The 17612-nt window shown below is 45.3% G+C and overlaps 2 protein-coding genes across 7 annotated transcripts in view; one reads left to right on the top strand and one right to left on the bottom strand.

Annotated features, from left to right (window-relative positions):
* Nucleotides 1-3090, bottom strand: part of dnah3 (dynein axonemal heavy chain 3) — a 37426-nt gene extending 34336 nt beyond the window's left edge. Inside the window, exons 1-8 of the mRNA XM_023819145.2 lie at nt 2953-3090; nt 2730-2831; nt 2357-2558; nt 1848-1902; nt 1354-1504; nt 1077-1266; nt 670-865; nt 43-168 (exon numbers count right to left, since the gene is read on the bottom strand). Coding sequence (XP_023674913.2) covers nt 43-168; nt 670-865; nt 1077-1266; nt 1354-1504; nt 1848-1902; nt 2357-2558; nt 2730-2831; nt 2953-2970 — 1040 coding nt within the window. The 5' untranslated portion in view covers nt 2971-3090. The remainder of the gene's footprint in view (nt 1-42; nt 169-669; nt 866-1076; nt 1267-1353; nt 1505-1847; nt 1903-2356; nt 2559-2729; nt 2832-2952) is intronic.
* A 2410-nt stretch (nt 3091-5500) lies between these two features.
* Nucleotides 5501-17612, top strand: part of LOC111847710 (uncharacterized) — an 83194-nt gene continuing 71082 nt past the window's right edge. For 5 of the 6 annotated variants that reach the window (XM_072712626.1, XM_072712624.1, XM_072712622.1 and 2 more), the window contains exons 1-3: nt 5501-6649; nt 9320-9397; nt 12264-12329. In XM_072712626.1, coding sequence (XP_072568727.1) covers nt 6530-6649; nt 9320-9397; nt 12264-12329 — 264 coding nt within the window. In that variant the 5' untranslated portion in view covers nt 5501-6529. The remainder of the gene's footprint in view (nt 6650-9319; nt 9398-12263; nt 12330-17612) is intronic. The other variant, XM_072712627.1, reaches the window with a different exon arrangement.

Raw genomic sequence — 17612 nt, 5'->3', positions numbered from 1 at the left:
ATGATCTGACTGCATTAGCTGAGGAGTGACGCTGTCGCTCACGTGCTGAGCAGGGCGTCCCTGGCTGTTTGGCTCTGTCTACGGAGCTCAGTAGCAAAGTCTTCAGGGAGCAGTGGGAGGTTGGCAGAAAGAAGGTCCTCCAACCTTACAAACCTTAGAGAAGCAAAACTGTACAGAGCAAAACAGAAGCTCAGACTCACTACCTATTGTGAACTTTCAGAAATAAACCGTTACAGTATGTAGGGGCATTTAGCTACAAGACTTAAAAACAGCAGTAATTCTCAACAGCAGTGATAAACATAAACATATGAGATATAAAACATGAGAATAAATAAAATCTCATTTTTATTTGTTACATATTGGCATAATATGCACCGTTTTAAATATTACTTGAAGAAGTTCTACCTTTATCCTTTTATAAAGCTGATTCTTAGGCACCTTGAAATTTTATTCCAAAATTCAGACCATATTGTCATTTAAGCATAAATATATTTATAGAATATAAGCAAAAACAAACAAACAAACAAATTAAACCTTAAATGCAGAAATAGCTGCAAATCACTAAGTCAACTAAGTAAGAACTTACCTTTAAACTGAAAGTCCGGGGTCAGTGTAAAAAGTACCCATCCCCAAACCAACACGTGCGGCAGTAGATGCTGGGACTCTCACCTGCCCATCCAGAGCTCCTGCAGATGCAGCATCATTGGGTTGACAGTGAAGAGGTGCTGCTCCTGCCAGCTGTGAGCCTCCCTGTAAGCTCTGCTCCAGGGAACCGGCCCACGGATCACCCTCACTGGGAACGGCCGCGGGGTCCTGGGGATGAACAAGCGCTTCCTTTCCAGTGGATCTTTCAAGATGTAATCCACTAAAGCCGGGACGGAGAAAACAGACTTCATGAACAAAAGGCCTTCGCCTTCGATCGTAATGAAAACAGATTTACCACTTAAAAACATTAAAATATAAACATTTCAGAAAGCATAAAGTGAAATCAAGAAAATCTACAATGACAGCAACCTGAATTGACTTAAAAAAATTTAACTGTCACAGTCAATTATGATCCAATTAAGGTGTCTCACCGATGCTTTTCCTTAAACTAAAACGGTAGCTTTTCTGCACTTCCTCTAAAAGCTGTGACTGTAGCTTCTGAAGGTCTTCACTGTTTTGGGCACAGTCAGGGAGCAGTTCCAGAATATTCTCAACCTGCTGCGGAGGCTGGCCAACCAGCATGTGGTCCTTAATTCCATGCGTGATGTAATACATGTATCTCTGTAGCAAATGAGAAGCAAATTAAACGACTGAACAGATCTTAAATACTAGCATGTTTGTTACGCTCTTATGGTCCACTTTCAGTACTTCCAGGTCCCTGTCCGATGGCTCTTCCCCTGTTCTTGACAGACGCATCTCCTGGCTTCGAATAATATCCAGCTGCTGAATGGGTGTCATGGGGCGGCTACTGGAAGCCATTGCAATCCCAGCTGAGTGTGAAGATAGAAAAACTGGATTCCTGTAGGCCAAATGAAGTCAAAATGCAAGATTAGGACAGTGTTTCTCAAACCAGTCCTCAGGGACCCCTAAACGGTCCATGTTTTCGCTCTCTCCCAGTTCCCTGGGAGTTGGGAGAGAGCAAAGACGTGGACCGTTTAGGGGTCCGTGAGGACTGGTTCGAGAAACACGGCTTTACGAGGTTCTCTAATGGCTTTTGTGTGCTTCCACTGGGCGGTGCATAAATAAATACATTCCAGTGACACATGCCTTTTATTGTGTTACATTTTCACTCACTTTATTCATTAACTTACAAATAGGCATGTCCTGTAATATTTCTAGAATATTCCTGAAAGGTAGTTTACCTGATCTTTGGCATGAGGTTTCCCTTTTTCAGAACAGGAGACACCACTCTGGTTACTAGCGACTGGGCTAAGGAGAGACCTATTTACTTATTATTCTCAATCTTTTACCTAGATTACGGCACGAATGTATCCAACTGTTGTGGAAAACTGTCCCCCCATTCATCATCCATAATTGCTAATCCTAAAAAGCACAAGTCAAGAAGGAGATGGTACCTCGCAGAGGTGGATAGTTCAGGTCCACAGAGTAAAAATCCAGTCCAAGGTTTTGTTTCAACCAAAAAGTTGAGCATAAAGAGTCACAGTCACAGAGTATTCAACTGGTTGGCTGAAACAAAATCTTGGCCTGGATTTTTACTCTGTGGACCTGAACTAACCACCAGTAGTCTGTTGTAAGGCGCAAATTCACACATGGACCACAACAAAGCTGCTCTTAAATCTAAAAGTTTTCATATACAAAGGATTTCAGCAGCACAGTCACTTTATAAACAGTACTGAGCTGATAAGGATACGGGATACGGGTGACGGGTCTTCAGCAGGTACCCGCGACTTTCGATGCAGGTGACGGATTTTTAGGCATCTAGCAGCTGGGCTGTAGTTATTCCCAATGGACTCGCTAGGAGTGCGGTGGTAGCGCTGCTCTTTGTAGGGCACCGCCAGGGTCCCGCATGTGTCCTGAAGGATGGGTGGGTACTTACTGTGCCGGAGAACAATCTATAAGGGAACAAGAGAAGGGGCTGCTTTCAGTTGTGGTCCCATATGGGATCCCAAACATCAAACACCCGCTAAACAAAACATGTAACTTCCTAAAAATACAACTAAAGCCCAAATTAACGTATTTAAGATCATAAGATCATGTTAGCGAGGTAAATAAGCGGATTTCACCTTATAGAGTTCAGAAGGCCCCGCTGTATCCGTTTGAGGCAAAGGGGGCAAACCAGGCAGTCCCCTTGTCTGGCTCATATTATGTATTGAGTAATCTTCCAGCTGCAAGTAAACATGGAGATTATTCGGTCATATCTGCGGTCACATCGACAATACTTTAAATCTATCAAGGTTCACAAAACAATTTAGAAATATTAGCAAAGTGGAAATCTCGGAAGCATACCTGTTTTAAGCGATCCATTTGAAGAACCTAAATATTGGGTGCTCGGGAGATCTACAATAAAAAGAAACTATATCTAAATACAGTAAAACTGTTGTGCTTTACAGAGGGTAGGAAATAAGAGGAACTGTGCAGTTTACAGTACAGCAGGCGCTAATAAGAAATGACAGCCTCAGAAGTGGGTAATTATAGACGGCAGCAGTTCAATGCGTCTTAGTAACGGCGACGCTTGCAATGTTATAAAAAAACGCCCTTTTGTCCGCAGGAACTTGGCGTTCCAGTTTGCTAATAGCATGCGTCATAACTTTAACTCATTGGTTATTTCATGTAGGCCTAGTTGTTTGTACAGTGAAGTTTATCTGTCTTTTATCTCTTTTTAAGTTTTGTTATTTTCTTAAACCCTGGAAAGTTCACTTTCTTTTTTGCTCACCATCAGCCCGCCCGTTTATACTCTGTAACACTGAACTGCCCAAAGCATACGGTTTTGTATATTGTGAAACCTACAGACTGTAATAAGTAACAGAAAAAGTTAGGCAGCTAAGTAAACATTTAAATAGATGTTTGTGTTGACTTCTTTTAAACCATTAACGTATTAACCGTCAAACAACAACTATTTTTATATTGATAAGTCCATTTTAATCTTCACTTTATTGCATTTTTTCGCCCATGTTCTAGGTTTGGAGAGTATTTTTTTAAAGCTGTTGAAAACTACACTACAAACATCGATGACAGTTGCCTTTGGTAACCGCGTCCATGTTTCCAGGCAACATCACTTCCCCGAATGGGCTATTGTAGTAGGCCTATGCAAACAATTTGGTGACACTTTCGATTAAATAGATATATAAAAGCGCTGACATACAATCAATGTTATTAATTATTTAGATGCTGGAATATGTTAACAATATAAAACACAAAGTGGTACCGCATGTACTACCTCTCAGTGAGCATATGCTCTCGTCCCTGTTGCAATCCATATCTACACTCTCCCCTAGGGGTCGCCACCTCATTTATAAATCTCTTCTCAAAAAACGCAGAACGTAATTAGCTTCTATTACTTATTTATATATGTTGTACCAGTGTATAGATTTAGAAATCTTTCTGATGTCATTTCTGGGGGGGTGTTCCACGTAGGATTTCTCAGTTGGCTGAGTTAACTTAAACTAGATGCCATGATTGTCCAATAGGAATGCTCCATACCTAAAGTCTTATTGGACAATCATGACTACCAGAGAAATCCTGCTTCGTGGAACAACCCCCTTGTGTTTAGAGCGTGACAGCGAGATTTTAAATGCAAGACTTTATCTATCTACATAACTTTTGTTAGACAATAAATATAAATACACATTTTATTTTATGTTAATTTTATCTTCAATACATGTATTACCTTTAATTTTTGAATAAAAGATATGGATATATTAGGCTATCTACGTATTTCATAATTATTGAGTTTCGAAATTAAGTCTTTTCAGTTTATTTATTGATAATATTAATCTAAGTCAATAACTAGTAATATCTTTCATAATGATTATAACGACGGTAGTAAACAACCATATGCTGTACAGCGCCTTTTTAGATAATTAGGTTGAAAAATATGTTTGCAGATAAGAAAAGCATAACAATCATGCAGGATATGCTTACCGATCTTTGCGATACGTAAATATTATGCTGTTTATTCAGGAGCCCATTTGACACACAGTATGCGTCCATTCTAAAGAGCAGAGTTGCACATAGTCTTTGCCACCGGCATACTTTCTAAGAGTGTCATTGCTGTCAACATCATCTTCGGCGTTTATGCTACTTGATGGGATTTTTTGATGGGACCTTTTTTTTAAAAAGTCTTGTTATTTTTAATCTACATAACAAGAGTTTATATCTTTTTTCGTATAGTTCAGCATTACAATATGTCATAGATAAATGCTTATCTCCAGCGAATGCGATGCAGTATTTTAAAAAAACAAACAGTTAGTTGTTGGCTGTCAGTACATATGTTAACATCTGCCTAACCTCCGTATTTTATTCATTCAAGTACATGTAGCCTAACAGAATGTATTTTGTCGTAATTGCAAAAAAGGTAGGCTATACGTTAGATTAGACTGTGTGATTTATGCATGCAAAATCTAAAAAAAATCCGTATTATGTAATGCTTGATTTAAACACCGCTGCAGGAACGTGAGTGAAAGTCTAGCTGACCATTAACTAGAAGGCACATGTGTTGCGCATATGTTTATGTAGCTCATGATATCTGTCAATCTCAACATTAAGTTTAACTTGACTTAGATTACAGGAGGCAAAGAAACAGTTGCTGCATTCTCAGTAGGAGGGTGGTCTCCTCCGTCACTCGTGAATACTGCACGTAATCGAGACCTTGGACTGTACACCATATATGGCATTTGACGCTCCACCCTACGTATTCGGTTTTTCTATTGGTAGACACTGTCCGTGCTGCATAGTTAGAAGATATGTCGCTTCTTCTTATTGGTTAAGAAGACTGACAATCAACGCCTTCTCGATTTTTAACCCCCTCCCCCCCGAAAAAAAAAAACTGGTTCCCAGTGGGGTTGTTTTTTTGCTACCAGTTTGGTGCGTATGAGTGCGGGTTGCTTTCTTGCTGCCAGAGAGTGCGACGCTTTCGAGCAGTCATAACCATGGGGTATTGGGTAGCTGGCCGGCTGTCTGTCTAAGGAGACCACGTCACAGACAAACTGCAAGTCAAAATGCAATAATCAAAGGATGGATATCTTCATTATTTAAATGATGTTATCTATGCTAGGTTGCGAAACAGACAGCAGGGGAATATAAAAGACAGCGTATTTTTTTTTAATTCGTTTTAAAGCACGCAGGTACAGGGAGCAGCAGGGTCTGCGAAGACGTGTTGATGCTGCGCATTCGGACGAGCAGCTAGTGTGAGCGTGACAGATGAGTGCGGGTGGCGTGTTAATGCAGTGTCCCCGAAGGGGCTCGTGACTGTCACCGTTAGGGACCGGCCGAAGAGTCACCTGCGTCCGCTTCTTAGCTCGATCGGACAGCGGGGGGCACGCCGATGCAGAGCAGTTTCTACCGCAGCGGCGTAGGCGTTTTTTTTATACGCCGACATTGACTTAATATAGGAGCGAGTCCAAAAGTTAGCCAAACAGTCGCTAACCCTACCTACCCCTAACTCGCTAACTACCGGCCGGGCAGGGATGATAACGGTGGGGCGCTTTCACTCATCTAGGTAGCTAGCTGGCTAATAATGGCAACACGGAGGTAATCATGGTTTTGACTAAATCGTCTTGTAATTTGTCAAGGATTTACCGATAGTTTAAATAATTTTTTCCTTTTTTTTTTGCCTGTCGCAAGTTTTTTTCCTCCCCGGGATATTTGGCAGGCACCGTGATCGGCTCTACACACACCTGGGATCCAGGGATAGTTGGCTGATTTAACGCTGGCCACCGCAGTCCCGGGGGAACAGCCGAGAGGTGGAAGAATCTGCGCAGTCGAAAAAGGGGGGGGGGGAAGCAACATTTTTTAAAAGGAGAGCGACTCGGAACTGCCGTCCGCGGACTGTCGGCTCCCGAAAAGGACAGTCAATCACGGTACAATGTCTTCCAAAGACAACCCGTGTCGGAAGTTCCAGGCCAACATTTTTAACAAAAGTAAATGCCAGAACTGCTTTAAACCCAGAGAGTCGCACTTACTGAACGACGAAGATTTAAACCAGGTAAAAACCGCTCGTTTGACATTTTCAACAAGTTACGGGCTGGAGAGACCGCAGCGCCGGGGCACTTTCACACAGACCTGTTTTCTACATATGCGGCTTTCGGCGTCTCTTAGATCTTACACCCCCCACACATTTCCCCTCACTCTTAACCTGTAACTACAGCTTTTTTGTGAAGGTAACATGTTCCACTGTGCATTTAGACCCATGATAGGGGTGACAAAGATAATGGCATAAAGGCAGTATGCGAATGACACCACCATATACTGTTATATATATATAGATAGCCGTGCATTTCGTAAATGTACATTTTATTACAAATGAATGGCTGAACAAATATTTGTTTTAGTTAAATTGCAAGTCATAAGAATTCTGTTAAAAAATGCCAGTCTACCCACATATGAAAGTGTTCCCTTCCAGGTTTTATTTTGGTTGTAAGCCCCAGTAGTTCAGTCTAATTTTCACATTAGTGTGGTTAATTCTTCTGGCTTGAGAGTTTGTGTTAGTGAAGTCCTGTGTAGGGTTTATGTCTGGAAGTTAATGAAAGGATAAATGAGTAGCCCTGGGTCGCTTTGCTGGGATCTCGGTGGGAGGAAAGTTCGGAGGAGCTGAACCCGCGCCAGAGAAGTCCAGCTAGCAGAAACGCTTTCTTAACTTTTACCAGCTTTTGAAAAGGGGGGCGGGGGTAAAAAAAACTAAATGGAAATCAGATTTTGTTGCCTTGTAGTTTATCGTCTCAAACATGGTTTTGTTTTGTTCCCAAAAGTGATGATAAATTGGGTCACCCCGGGGGGGTTGGCGTTGTTGCCGGACCTCTCGGTGAGACTGATTCTGAAGAAGCAGTGGCCTTTGAACCGATTTTTACGAAATACCCAGTCAGGTTTTAAGCTCAGGGCTCGGCTTCCCCCACCCCGTTATACTTAATTTTGTGCCCATTTCTCCGAGGATGCCCCGACGCTGGCGGGCCTCGCTCCGGGCTGATTGATGGGCCCCACCGCGGCCTCGGGATAACGAAGCGTCCGCAGAAGCGCTTCATTTTCTAACTCGTTACGTCCCCCTTGGGTTTATTAATCATTTGCTCTTTTTCCTTAAGGAAAGCTTATCACTTTTCTGAATGAAGAATTATTAACAAGGAGACTGATTCTAATTAAGTCGTACCGTCACAAACGGTTTGCTGCTTTACTGCTGGCCTGCTCTCCTATATATCATAAATCAAGTGCGTTGTATCATTGTTCTGATGGCAGTTGAAGGGTTTTCTAAATGTTGGGGGGGGGGGGGGAAGGATATTCCACAAGTTTAGGGTTACTTAATTTGTGGTCTCCAGTTGTTCTCTCCTGACGGATGATTTCCAGCTGGGGGGTGGGAATGTAGCTCAGTTCTTGTCTAGGAGCAAGTTCAGAACCAGAGGTAAAAAATGCAGTATTTTCTGTCCTCACGGTAGCATTTCTGAGGCAAATGGAAAGGATGGTACTTCTGCATATTCATTGCCGTAGGTCTTTTCATTTCTGCTTTCTCTGTTTATTTAAGTTTTCAAAATGTTCCAGTTTCCAAACATTCCTCTCTTTTTTTAATGCCACACACTTGCAAACCTGTGGGTAGCCCACTAAAGTTGAATAGCTGAGAATGCAGGAAAGAGGTGTTGTTAGTTGACCCATTTCCTTTACTAAAGTGGAATCTAGAGTTCCCATTTTCTGATGTCAATTACAGTCCAGGATTGACATTTTAATGAGTATACCATAGAGATGCCAGTCATCTTGCATAACGTGCTGAAAGCATTTATGTAAGAGAAACTTAAATGCCAATCAGCATCCTCACAAATTTTGTTTAGCTTGTGTAGCCCGATTCTATAAATAATCTGGGGTTTTTACTTCTCATTTTTGCCTTTTATTTCTTCTAAATTAAGTTTCTCAGAACCTCCCAATCATTTTGAATTTTATAAATTAGACATAATTTTTGGGTCGGGTTGTTCAAAAACTTACACAGTCATTTGTTGTCATATGAGGGGGAAAATGTGGCCTAGATCTGGCTCCCCTGGCCTCTTCAAGCATGAAGCAGCAGATGATTCAGTAATGAAGTGATTGGGTTTCTTTCTCAGAGGCTTTTACTGCTGTTTTGAGGCAGCCTCTAGCTGATGTTCTGATGGGTCCTTTGTTGGTCCTCACTAACTACACATCACTGAACTGAAAGTGATCTGATATTTTTATGTGGGGTTTGGATGTTTGTCTGAATGAGTAGTGCAGTATGAGCTTAGTTGGCCTTGCCTCCTTTCCTGGTCTTTCTGCTGCTCTGCCACTTGAAGGACAGGTCTGCCTTCATAAGGTGAACATTCAGATGGCTTCCAGTGGTTATTTGTTGCTCTTAAACTACACAATGCAAAAGATAACATGCATTGTGAATGGTGCTATCAAAAGGTTTGGAAATAGTTCAGTGTGTTTCTTAATTACTTAAAAAAGGAGTCTTTTTTTGTGTTTTGTGTAAACATAAACTATAGATTTGACTAATGTTTTTATATTTCTGATCGATGTAAACTGGAAAGTATAGGTTAAAGAATAATACAAAACAGGTCAATTGTGCATTCATAATTTACTAGTTTCTATGCCTTTATCATTGTTGTCCTCAGTTAATTGTGGTTGTGATAAGTTGTTATATTAATTTATTCTTTTTTTTTTCCAGGCAAAACCAGTATATGGAGGATGGCTGCTTCTGGCTCCAGAGGGGACAAACTTTGACAATCCATTGCACAGATCACGGGTAAGTGAGAAAATCACTCCAGCAATTCATTTAGGGTTCTCAGTAGGATTTTATAGTTACCTGGATTTACTTATGCAGCAGGTGAAAGGACAAACTTTGACAGAGTTTCTTGTAGATTATTATAAGTATTTGAATGAAGAAGTTGTATCTTACGTGCTTAGTGTTCAGTCTGAATTCAGTTGTTACTGTCCTCAGGGCCCCTGTAGAGATCTTTGCTTAGCCTTGTTCATTTGGCTTCTTGGTTTCACACAAATTTCCTGGTGACATTTGACGGAGTTGTTTAATCATTGAGTTTATCACCAGTGTTGAAGTAGCTTTCGTAGTTTGTCCTTCCGGTGGAATTTGGGAGGACCTTGTGCTCTGCGTTTTTTAATCTCCTTTTGGTGTTTAAATGTTATTGGTATGTGCTCAGTTGGTATTAATCCACACTTTTGGGTGCTGGTTTGTTACTGGATTATTGTATCTCTGCCTGAGAAACCAATTTTACTTGGCTGTTAAAGCTTTATTTAGCCAGCGATGATAGTAAGATATTAGCCCGGCCTCTCAAGTTAAAGTAGCTGGTTTTTTAAAATAAATTTTAATTTTCCAACTGCCTCACCAAAGTTGAAGTCCTCAGTACCTCAGACTTGGCACATGGCTCTGAATTGATACCAAGCTGTTGTGGATTTTGCTATCTGATGTCTAGGTTTAATGCTGTTTATAAAACTGGATTTATTTTCCCAGCATAAGCTACCATTTAAAGAACCTAAGGATCCCTTGCCTTTGATTCCCCTGCCCTCCAACTTGCAGTTTTGAGAAAGTTCACTGAAAGGAAGGGATGTATGGTCTGAGAGCCTTTAAACCTTCTCGTCGATTTCTCCGCTGAGGGTAATCTCCCCTCTTCGTCCAGGCGGGGAAGGGAGGAGCCTCCTACTGTATGTGGCGTTCCTCCTACACACAAGATACTGTTAGTGCTTCCTGGAGGAGGATTACAAAACAGCCCTAATGTCTCCCATATGGATGCTGAGATGTTGTTCAGGGGAATGTGGAGGGCAGGCAGTGCTGTCAGTTTGTGTGGCTTGCGCGGCTCCTATTGGCCTGGCAAAAAGCTGCTTTTTGGCCTGTGGCGGCTGGATGAGGCTGACAGGGACTCCTGTGGACACCTTATTTTTTTCTGCACCCTGATTTTCTCCCTCTTTCTCTTTCCATCTTTTTTTTCCTTCTCTCTTTTTAGAGATTCTGCCAGAGCTCTAATTGCTTTATCAGCCAGCCTTCCGGGGCCCAATCCGAATTCGTAATCGCCTCCCAGGTCAGCCGTATAGCATCTCTGCGGACGCCTGATACGGAACTAGGCCCAGGCTCACCCTGCCCTCGCTCTTTGCTGGACCTTATTTTGGACCTTACTCCCTGAGGCATGTCCCTCTGCTTCTGTCTGAGGGGGCGGGGCCTGTCCCGTTAATGCATGACAAGCACACTTGTGGTGCGATTTAGCATTTTTGGTTGGTGCTTCAGGGCCTGTTGAAGCCGGACTTTTGTAGGTCAGCAGGGTGGGAGAGAGGCTTCGATTTATCTTTTATTTATGTTAAAGCACTTAGCACAATATCCAGTGGCTGCAGAGTACCGTGGGAACACCAGCTGTGCACCAAGAAGACATAAAGTGGGGTTTTATTGTGCTGGGGGCTGGGAGCCGGCACCTAATGCATGCACCCGCTCCCTGACGCTCCCAGACCTTTCTGGAAGGGCACGCTGTCAGACTTCAGCAACAGAGTTCCTTTTGTACAGCAAGATTTTATCCAATAACTTTTGTTTTTTATTTTTTTCTTTTGGCCAAGGAACGCAGGAAGCAAAAACCTTTTGGGGAAAGTACATAATACCTTAAAAAAAAGAAATACGAAAGAAGAATTATTGCTTATTTACCTTCTTTGTATTGGTTTAAAAGTCAGGAGAAGACCCAAATTAAAATAGCTAAATCAAGTACAGACCCTAGACTTTTGGCAAACATTCATTCCCCTGACGTGGGATTCTGTTATCAAAAGGGAAATGAAAGCAGCATTTATTTTTCCTAGTCTTGATGCTGGATTGACAGCGTAAAGCTCTCCATGCCCATGTTTGGCTGGTAGGCGGGGCTTCTTTTCCCCCCCCCCAATGCTGATGTTAAGTCCTCGTGGCCTGACTGCTGCCAAGCCCATGTCAGATCGTACCACGGGGGCCTATCAGTCATCCATCTGGCCCTGTGTATCAGCTCTGTATGTTGGTGGCGCGTATGCCTTTCTCTGGCACAGTCCTATCCCAGTACATCCCTCTTCGCCACCCTGACGTGTGCCTTTGCTCTTTCTGGCAGGCTGAGAAGTTCCATTTTCGGTTTCACTCCTAATATAGGCCTTTGATTTATTGCCCCTCTGTTTTTGGGTGGGATTACATCAAGACCTTTGAGAGTGATGGTGTGAGTAGATGATGAGTGTTCTGTCCCTTTTTTGGGAGTTTGACAGGGAACCATTGGCTACATTGTGGGCCAGCTCTGTGACACGCATTGGGGTTTCTGTGCTCTTAGGCTTTGTCTGGGCCCAGCGGGTTTGCCCCATCTTGTGTGCCCATGACTGTGAGGCTGGGAGTGCTGCCTCAGGTCCCGTGGCTGCATAGGCGAGTCGGAACCTGCCCTCTCTCCCTGGCCTGGGGCCTGCTGAGCCTCTGTGGTTGGATGCCACAGCTGGAGAGCATGGACAGTGGGCGAATACACCCCCTTCCGCCCAGAGTGAAAAGGGGTCTCTTGAGCATGCCTCGATGCTCCGCGATGCTTCTCCCCAGCCTTTCTACGGCCAGGACTGTGTGAATGTGGGAGTGGATCTGCTGACGACACCCCCCCCCCCCCCCCCCCCCTTTCTTACAGAAATGGCAGAGACGCTTCTTCATCCTGTACGAGCACGGCCTGCTGCGCTACGCCCTGGACGAGATGGTAAGTGCACTTTGGGTGTCGCTCTGTAGCATGTCCGCGTAAAGGCAAGTCTTGCTGCACTGTCTGTTCTGTGTGGGTCGGGTCAGCTGGCACGTAAGCTGGTCCTGCATCTGCCAGTCTGAGCGCTGGCTCACACACGGATGCATGTAAGCGGCTGCCCTGTGCCTGGTTGCGGGCCTCTGATCGCTGATCTCCATGCAGGCTGCGCCAGTGACAGGAATGCGGGCTCACAGTCACCTGACTGCAGACGTTCTTGGCCATGCCCATTTCATTACCTTGGGCGGGGGGCGGAGTTTCATCCAGAGATGTGCCTTTGCTGTAAAACGTTTTGCTTTGCCCCCTGCCTGCTGAACCATGCACCTGGTCACGAAGCACTTTTCCAAGCATATATCTTCAAATCACCTAATTTTAACTGTTTATCACGATTCAGCCCCCTGTGAATGGGCTGCATGCGCACATGCCTCTTATGTAACGGCCTGGAGAGGGAATCAAATCCAGCATTTTCCATATGAACTGACAGGCCTGTTGCATAAGAGATGAAAAAAATGCGTCGGATCGGCCCCCCTCCCCGCGAGCGTGTGCTCAGCGCTGCCAGCCTCCAGGAGCGATGCTCGCTGTCTTTACGTAAGAGAGCCCATCAGAGTGGGTGGCGTGATGATGTGGGCGAGGGAAGTGTCCGCAGACGCCCCCAGACGCCCCCCCCCCCCGCCGCGGCTTAGCACTCTATGCTGGTTTTCACAGAGCAGGGACAGGGAAATGTAAGGTTGAGTTCACGACAGCTTTATGGAGACCGGGAAGCGCATGTGAAATATGGCAGGCGGCTATATAATTAGGCAGAGAGGTATGTGCTCCACACATCGGCCATTTTTATTCTTAATAAAAAGATGTGATGAAATGAAGCCTCTCAATGAACATGACTGCCCCCCCCCCTCCCGGAGCCCCGATGTTGAGTGCATGGCTGTCGCTGCTGACAGTTTCCTCGTGTTGTTCTTGGACCTGGCTGGCCGAGCCCCCCCCCCTGCTGGCTCTGTCCTCCCCCATTCTAGTGGCTGGCTTCAACCATCCTCCCTCTCTGTGCCTTTTAACATCATAAGAACCAGGCTGGCTCACTATCGCCATGCCGCTGCTGACAGAGGCGCTGCCTCACACTGAAGGCAGGGCAGGAGGCGAGAGGCAGGCAGGATGGTCCTTGCCTCCATCCGTATGGCACAGCAAGGCTGCAGGAGCCTCCCTGCTTCTGTATGCAGCCTTTCTAACGTTCCTCTCCGATCAGCTTGCCTGCTGGCTGGCCTTCAGTAGGCATTCTCCATCCATCCCGACTGACCTTTTCCGCAAGAAATGTCCCGCGTCTCTATTATCTGTTGTATTAAGAGCCAAATGAGGCTGCTGATTAAAGGCAGCGTGTGTGTAGCGTGGTAATGGCTGAAACAGGACCTGGCTCCACTGTACTGGGATCTGTCTCCTGGGGGGTATGGCCGTGGGAGCGGCGTCCCTCTCCCCAGTGGGGTCGCCGGCCTTCATGCTCGGCTTGAAGAGGCCGGCTGGTTTGGGATCCGGTGTCGTTCCGGTGGATGAAGGCGATGGTGGGGCTGCTGGCAGACGGATGGCGTTTCTCTCCGCTGGTTATTCCGCTAAGCTCACGGAAACGGGTCAGTGCTCTCCGGATGGCCCACAGCCAGGAGGAAGGAGAAAATTGGGAAGAAGGGCTTTACTGCTAATACGGAAATGTGCTTTTTTGATTTTCTTTTTCTCCTACTCTTTTCGTGGGGATATAATGGAACTCTGCCAGTATACCTGTATATTCTGTGGTTAAGGAAGAAATGTAAATAGGTGATACTTGAAGCTGTATTACTCTGAACAGCCTGAGAATCGTGGGCAGGGAGACGGACTTTGTTTTCGAAACAAGCAGTTGTCTTTCATAGCTGAATGCCAAGGTAGGAACTTGAGGAGATGTCTTTAAAACTTTTCACCTGATGTGAGCCTGATGCAGGACTCCCCTCCCATTCCTGTGCATCTGAACTGTTTCAGGCGTGTGTCTGCTTGGGATGACCATGAGGCAGAAAGCGTAAACGTGACCTGGCCAATTTGCCGAGTCAGCATGTTGTGAGCAAGGGCAGGATAAAGGACGAGAGGGAAGGGGAACCAGTGAGATTCTGTCGCAGTGTGATCTCCCTGCATTTGGGTTCTGCCTTGGGTGCGTGTCGTCTTCATGTGTTTCTGGCGGGATGCTGTGCTTGAACACTGTCCCAGGGAAGCTGGGGCAGCGCGATCCTCTTTGGCCTGCCCTCCTCGGACTTCCGCTCCGAAGGGAAGAGTTTTGCTGTTGTGATTTAATTACTGCCTCGGTTCTTGATAGAGATGCACCGATATTCAGAATGGTGTCGGCGCTGATCCAGACCTATTTGACGGATCGGGTATCGGCCATGCGTGACCGATCCACGTCCTATACTTACGTATTTAGTTTTTGGCAATCAATCGCACGATAGCTCTTTCCCATTTTACATGTTTTTTTTTTTTTTTTTTTGCGGCATTCAAATCGAACGCTCTCGTTGCCCCTCAGTCTTTTTTGCTACTCAGTGGGTGTGAGTACAGTGACTTCCGCCTGCTGTGACGTCATGCGCATACCCTTCGCAGTACGAGGAGTGTAAGATGAGACATGACGATCTGGAAGTATCTTGCGCTTATAACAGAAACCAGTAGCACAGCGATTTGCAATCTTTGTAAAATAAACTTTTGAGGTGGGAATAGCGTCTAATGGACAATCCCATTTAACAAAGCGCACGCAACTGCGAGACAAAACAAAGCAATGGATGATTTGGGAGTCACTAACCTGGACTGTCTTGCGAACTCGTGCAGCGAGTAAAAAGAGCTCTATATCGGAATCTGTATCGGCATCGGCAGTTGTGTATCGGAATCGGATCGGAACTGAAAAAATGTGGATCGCCCATCTCTAGTTCTTGAGAATTGTGCTGGCGGTTTAATCTCTTCCATACATGTCACACTGCAGTACGTTTCTGTGCTATTAATGTCAATAATGGCCCGAGTTTCCTGACTAGGATAGAAAAATCCAGGCCCCTGGTCGTTGACCTGACCAGGCGGAGATCCAGGCCTTCCAGCTGGGCTTCTCCCCTCGCATTTTAGAGGACATTGAGTTCCTCAGGGGTCAGCCGTTAGATTCGCAGGGGCAGCTGACGGTGCTGTCATCACAGGTCACGGCCATCTGAAACTGTGCCATGAACTTAATTTCACTCTTTCTGCTGTGTGGGTTTTTGCTCTTGTTTCGGCACAGTGCAATTGGTTGACCTTGAAAATGGCCTCTCTAGCCCATATGTGACCCGGTTAAAAATGAACCGCTCGCTGCAGACGTTCTGTGTGGCTTTCGAGGCTGTGTTTGCACATATTCTATCCCGATTGTTAAATCGTAGCACTTCAGCCCTCGGCGTTTGCCTCTGTGGCTTTTGTTCAGATATTTCTATCTTATTTCTCGCCCAGGCTGGAATGGGAGCTCCAGAATGGCCTAATTTAAGCTGCTGGTCATAGCAGGTCAGAGAACACGAGCCTGTCTTTCAGCGCAAACGGAGTGTGTTGCGGGATTGTGCAGGATCACGTGTGTGTTGGTTTTCACAGGCAGCGTGCCTGAAGCTAGCAGGACTTTCGGGGAGTCAGTTTTGCATGGCGTCTCCGGCTCCTGGCTCCCCTCCAACACGGGAGCGTCGGCCTCAGCCTTCGGCAGCCGGTTGCTGGCACGGATCGGAGAGCCTTTATCATGGCAGCAGTTCAGGATCAGCAGAAATGGAAGATGTTATCTCATGGAAGGAGGGGAGGGAGACGTCTGTTAAACAAGTGTGAGCTGTGAATTCAGAGCCTTGACTTGACATGCTTCAGTTGTGAAAGGACCTCTAGCAACGAGTCAGTTTTTTTTTTTTTTCCTTTTACATTTACAATTATAGATTTATTATTTATGTTTATAGGAGAGATGTTGTAATGGCGGCCACTGTCTTCAGGCTGTACCCCGAACATGTTGCCAACTTAAAACGTGACTGGGGAATGAGGCCCAGGACAGTTTTAGACCTATTGGTATACCTAGCGTGGCCCTCAAATAGCAGGCATGCAAAGCTTTTTCAAATCATTCATTTTATTTTTAAAGACTGTCATGAAAGCAGCAGGTACGTTTTTCTTGAGGGCCAGATCATGCACACGTATGTGCTGCCTCTAAGCTACGAAGGCTTCCCAGGACTTCTGCCTCTGTTCTCATGCCTCTTATTCTCTGTATGGCTGCGGGGTTGGCCTTGTCACAGCCTGTTGAGGCTTACTCACCGTTTCCCCTGCATTCCTGCAGAGTTTTGTTTGGAGTGATCAGATCTGCAGCTTTTATCGAGGCTGGTTCTATGCTCCCCACGTCCCCACATGCTTATTTAGGCTTGTGGTGTCATTAAGACGACGCAGCCGCCATTGATTTCCTGTGACTTCTTAAGTGCTTTCATCAGAGCAGATCTAATTTGGCCCGTCGAGGTAAAGGGTGTGTGAATGGGCAACATTCTTCCCTCAGGAGCCACACTTGAGTGACTCGCATTTAGCGATTAGCTTAATGTACCTTTTATTTGTAACGTCAAATTAGTCGGAGGCCTGCTGCTTTCAGACGATGATGGAAGCACATGACTGTGGCAACTGTTTATGCAAGAGAGGGGGCCAGGCCTTCTGTAGGAAATCCTTTTTTTATGTTTTCAAACATATGTTTCCAGAGGATCTCCATGGCTCCAGAATAACATAGGGCATCATGGAGCCCACTGATCCTCATTCTTCTGTTATCTTTCCGCTCTCTGGATTTTGCTATAGTAGTTCTAGCACTGAATAGCTTTTGAGATTTTGTACTAGCAGCGCTGGCCCTGGGTAACTTGGGATTTTGCACTAGTAGCGCTAGCACTGGGTAGCTCTCGGGGTTTTGCACTGGCAGAGCTAGCACTGGATAGCTCTCGGGGTTTTGCACTGGCAGAGCTAGCACTGGATAGCTCTCGGGGTTTTGCACTGGCAGAGCTAGCACTGGGTAGCTCTCGGGGTTTTGCACTGGCAGAGCTAGCACTGGGTAGCTCTCGGGGTTTTGCACTGGCAGAGCTAGCACTGGGTAGCTCTCGGGGTTTTGCACTGGCAGAGCTAGCACTGGGTAGCTCTCTGGGTTTTGCACTGGCAGAGCTAGCACTGTGTGACTGAAGGCGGGCTACATATGGGTACATGGGAAAAATATGAGTACCTTCAGGTCAGAAGCATCATACTCTTATGGTATCA

The sequence above is a fragment of the Paramormyrops kingsleyae genome, chromosome 5, assembly GCF_048594095.1.
Source record: "Paramormyrops kingsleyae isolate MSU_618 chromosome 5, PKINGS_0.4, whole genome shotgun sequence".
NCBI lineage: Eukaryota > Metazoa > Chordata > Actinopteri > Osteoglossiformes > Mormyridae > Paramormyrops > Paramormyrops kingsleyae.
This window is presented reverse-complemented; position numbering and strand designations above follow the sequence as displayed.